The sequence below is a fragment of the Trachypithecus francoisi genome, unplaced genomic scaffold (genome assembly GCF_009764315.1).
Source record: "Trachypithecus francoisi isolate TF-2019V2 unplaced genomic scaffold, Tfra_2.0 Contig00025, whole genome shotgun sequence".
Lineage (NCBI taxonomy): Eukaryota > Metazoa > Chordata > Mammalia > Primates > Cercopithecidae > Trachypithecus > Trachypithecus francoisi.
Genome location: NW_022680462.1, coordinates 240560 through 244582, shown reverse-complemented (window position 1 = coordinate 244582; position 4023 = coordinate 240560). Strand labels below are relative to the sequence as shown.

Sequence of the window (4023 nt, the reverse complement as noted above, 5' to 3'; positions counted from 1 at the left end):
GGAACAATAGCTTTTTCTCTAGGAAAAGCAGCACATTTGGTATACACAAGCACTGAAGGTTATTAAGATGTTAACCCGTTAGTTTAATCCATTGAAGAGCGCCTGCTCCCCTACCAGATTGTCAAGTGACTTCTACTGTAAAGGGTGAGCTATGGTTTAAAACATTAACCTCTACACCTCAGCAAAGCATTCCCTCCCTGGAACACCAGGTGCTTTCAAAATCACGGACTCCAGAAATGAATGCAGGGTTTTGAAACCTTTAGTGATACCATACAGGATAAATAACAAGGCCTAAGGGGAATTACTGCCTTGCAGAAGTTCCATTTACATCCACTAAGGTGAGAGTTGTTATTGGATCAGAAAAGAGCTCCCATGAAAAACACCGTCTTTGGGGAAGGTGCAAAAACTCAATTTTGATTTCAGTTCAACAATGATATTTACTTGGCTAACAACTTAAGAACTAGAGTTTAACAAGTAATTTTCTTCATGCCTAAGGTCAGTGTACAGAATGACAAGCCAGAAAATGTCCATTTTCCCCATGCGTCCTTAGCAAGCATTTTAAAGGTGACAGCTCAGAAGAGGCGGGGGAGAGGGCAATGGTTAAATCATTTATCAAAAGTCATTTTATTGACAAAATATAATACTTATATCTGTTCTTACAGGGGTAAGCCTCTAAACTTTTTACAAAATCATGTACACACTGTATATCTTTGGATATATACATATTTTACACTTTTTTTTTTTTTTTACAATTTAACAAATAATTATATAAATACATCCTCTAATGTAAGAAACCCGTATTTACTTGGGGTGTATAATTAAGACATTTCTTGTTTGTTTACTTAAGGCATTTGCCTGGTCATTAAGAATACCCAATCCCATCAGGTCGCGGTCACCCCTCCTCCAGGGTAAGTCAGGGGTGGGAGTTTACGTAGGAGAGTCGACGGAGAAAAAGAGGTTCTCCCAGGTGAAATCTGTGTATCTGACTGCAAACCCAGCCAAGTGCAGCCAGGGAGGGCTCCAAACCTCGGGTTCCGGAAACGCCGCAGAGTCCACCCTCCTCAGCCAACAGAAATTAACGCGTGGCGGGAGGAGCTCCCCGCACATCAATGGGGCTGGGAGGCTTCAATGCCAGGTACTTTGTTCTAAGTGAGTCATTTAAGTCCCAGCTAATGGATACCATTAAGAGTTCATTATCATGCTAATAGCAATCAACACTGTGAAGGGGTGGGAACCTCAGCCCATCAAGTGTCCCTTCGCTGCACTTGGTCTCCTCGCCCCCCTCCCCACCCCTCCTGGGCGCCCCCTCCCCTCCGCTCAGACCTGGGACAATGGCATCTGCTTTGGATAAGACACGGAGCTGGCCGTGCCCGACCGCCACGTCAGGCCGGTGCTGACGTCGCTGTAGAGGGAGCCCGCGCCACCGCCCGGGCCCCCGCCGCCGGGCCCCCCGCCGCCACCGCCCCCTGGCTGGCCGCCGCCCCCCGCGGCCGTGGCGCCCGCGCCCCCGCCCACTGCGGCGCCCTTACTGGCCCAGCAGCAGCGGGTGCACAGGGAGCGCCAGGACTCCAGCGTCTTGCCAGACCAGACCCACACGCCCGAGGTGATGCCCACCACTAGGCACATGAAGTACTTGAGCATGAAGACGGCGTAGTCGGGCCTGCGCGCCTGGTCAGGCTGTAGGTCCCGCAGACACGGGCAGTTGTGCGTGGCCTCCCAGCGCGGGCGGTTGTGCTGCTCGTAGAAGAGGCAGGCGACCACCACCGCCGCAGGCACGGTGTAGAGCACGGTGAACAGGCCCAGGCGGATCATCAGCTTCTCCAGCTTGTGCGTCTTGGTGGGGCCGTCCTGCTGCTTGATGACTGAGCGGATGCGGAAGAGAGACACGAAGCCGGCCAGCAGGAACATGGTGCCAATGAAGAGGTAGATGACCAGCGGCGCCAGCACGAAGCCGCGCAGGTTGTCCAGGCTCTGGTTGCCCACGTAGCAGATGCCCGCCACTGGGTCGCCGTCTACCGAGCTGAGCGCCAGCACTGCGATGGACTTAACGCTGGGCACGAGCCATGCGGCCAGGTGGAAGTACTGCGAGTAGCCGGCGATGGCTTCGTTGCCCCACTTCATGCCGGCCGCCAGAAACCACGTGAGCGACAAGATCACCCACCAGATGGAACTGGCCATGCCGAAAAAGTAGACCAGCAAGAAGACCACGGTGCACAGCGCGGGGCCGGTGGTCTCATAGCGCACGTGCTGCTCCACCGCGCCGAGCTCCTCGTACTCGCCGCGCCCGCCCGGGCCTCCCGCGCCCGCGCCCGCCGCGCCCGCGCCTGCCGCCGCGCCGCCCGCGCCACCCGCGCCGCCCGCGCCCGGCGCGCCGCCGCTGCACGCCACCTTCTCGTGGCCCGCCACCAGGCGCACCAGGTAGCCCACTGACACGAAGAGGTAGCAGGCCGAGAGAAAGATGATGGGCCGCTCCGGGTACTTGAAGCGCTCCATATCGATGAGGAAGGTGGAGACGGTGGCGAAGGTGGACACGAAGCAGAGCACCGACCACAGGCCGATCCAGAAGACGGTGAAGGCGCGCTCGTCCTGGCTGAAGAAGGGGTTGTGGCAGGGCAGCGCGCAGTTGGCGATCTGGCCTGTCTTGACGCGGTTGTAGAGCGGGTGGCGCTCGCTGGACACGCTCACCATGGGCGCGCGGCACTGGCACCCGGGCTCGCAGGGAGCCGCGCCGCCGCCAGGGGGCCGCGCCTTCCCGCCACCGCCGCCACCGCGAGCTGGGGGCGCCGCCGCGTCCCCGCCGCCACCGCCCCTGCCGCCGCCGCGGTGCGGGGGCCTGGCCCCCGGCGGGCGGCCGTGGCCGCTGCCCGAGGGCGGCTGCTCGCCGGGAGGCGGCGGCGGCAGGCGGCGCGGGGGATTGGGCGCAGCGGTGGTGAGGTCGGTGCGGTTGTAGTCCATGCACAGCGTGTCAGGGTTGCCCTGTTCGGGCAGCCGGTCGCAGCGCATGCGGTCGGGCCAGGCGAAGCCGTACTGACGCATGAGCGGCGCGCAGCCGGCCTTGGCGCGCTCGCACACCGAGCGGCAGGGCGGCAGCGGCTTCTTGTAGTCCTCCAGGCAGATGGGCGTGTACATGCTGCACAGGAAGAACTTGAGGTCGGGCGAGCACTGGATCTCCACCAGCGGCCAGAACTGGTGCACCTCCAGGCCCGCCTCGTCCTGCGTGTCGTGGTTGAACTGGTTGGGCATGTAGGTGTAGTTGTAGCCGATGCCCTTACACAGCGGCACGGTGATCTCTTGGCACGCCAGCTCCTTGGCCGAGGCGGCCGCCGCGCCGCTAGAGCGCTGCAGCAGCGCTAAGGCGGCCAGCAGCGAGGTCACTTCCAACAGGTAACCCCACTCCATGCTGTGCGCCTCGGCCCGGTGCCCTCGCCCTCCAGGCGGCGCGCAGAGGGGTGCCGGGGGGGGGGCCCACGAGAAAGCCGGAGACGGGGAAAGCGGGTGATCTGGAATCTCCCTTATGCCTCGCTCGGGAGAGGGGTCTGCTGATAATCTAGCTCCTCGTAGGGGCGCGTCCGCAGCCTCGGCAGGGCCCTTCCGCACTCCTTTCCGCCGCTCCTGGGATTTGAAGGCGGCCGCAGGCGCGCACCACAGTCCGAAGGTCCGCTCTGCTCGCCCCAGGTCGCGCTCAGCCCTTGCGGCGCAGAGGGTCCGGGCTTCGGCTCATCGTCCGGCGCTCGCTCGCCTACTCTCCGCGCGCCCGACCACTTCTCCCCGCCGCGCTGGGCGGCGGTGACTCCGCCGGGCACAGAGGGCGGCGGCGCTGCAAGTTTCCTCTCGGGCCGCGGTGCGCAGTCAAGATGGCTGGGCCTGGCCGTTCGCCGCGCCGGGTCAGCCCTGGAGGCCACCGCTCAGCCCCCGGGGGCTCATGCCCGCCCCCAAGGCCGCGCCACCGCCGCCGCGGGAGTTGGGGACCCGCCTCGGCCCAGGCCGCCGCCCTCTTTCTCCGGCGTCCGTCCTTCGTCCGTC

The 4023-nt window shown here is 62.0% G+C and overlaps 1 protein-coding gene across 1 annotated transcript; it reads right to left on the bottom strand.

Moving 5' to 3' along the window:
* Positions 1-605: 605 nt before the first annotated feature.
* On the bottom strand, positions 606-3534 carry FZD8 (frizzled class receptor 8). Its single transcript, XM_033219679.1, has one exon. The coding sequence runs from the start codon at positions 3397-3399 to the stop codon at positions 1318-1320; it is 2082 nt and encodes a 693-aa protein (XP_033075570.1). The 5' UTR covers positions 3400-3534; the 3' UTR covers positions 606-1317.
* Positions 3535-4023: the final 489 nt, after the last annotated feature.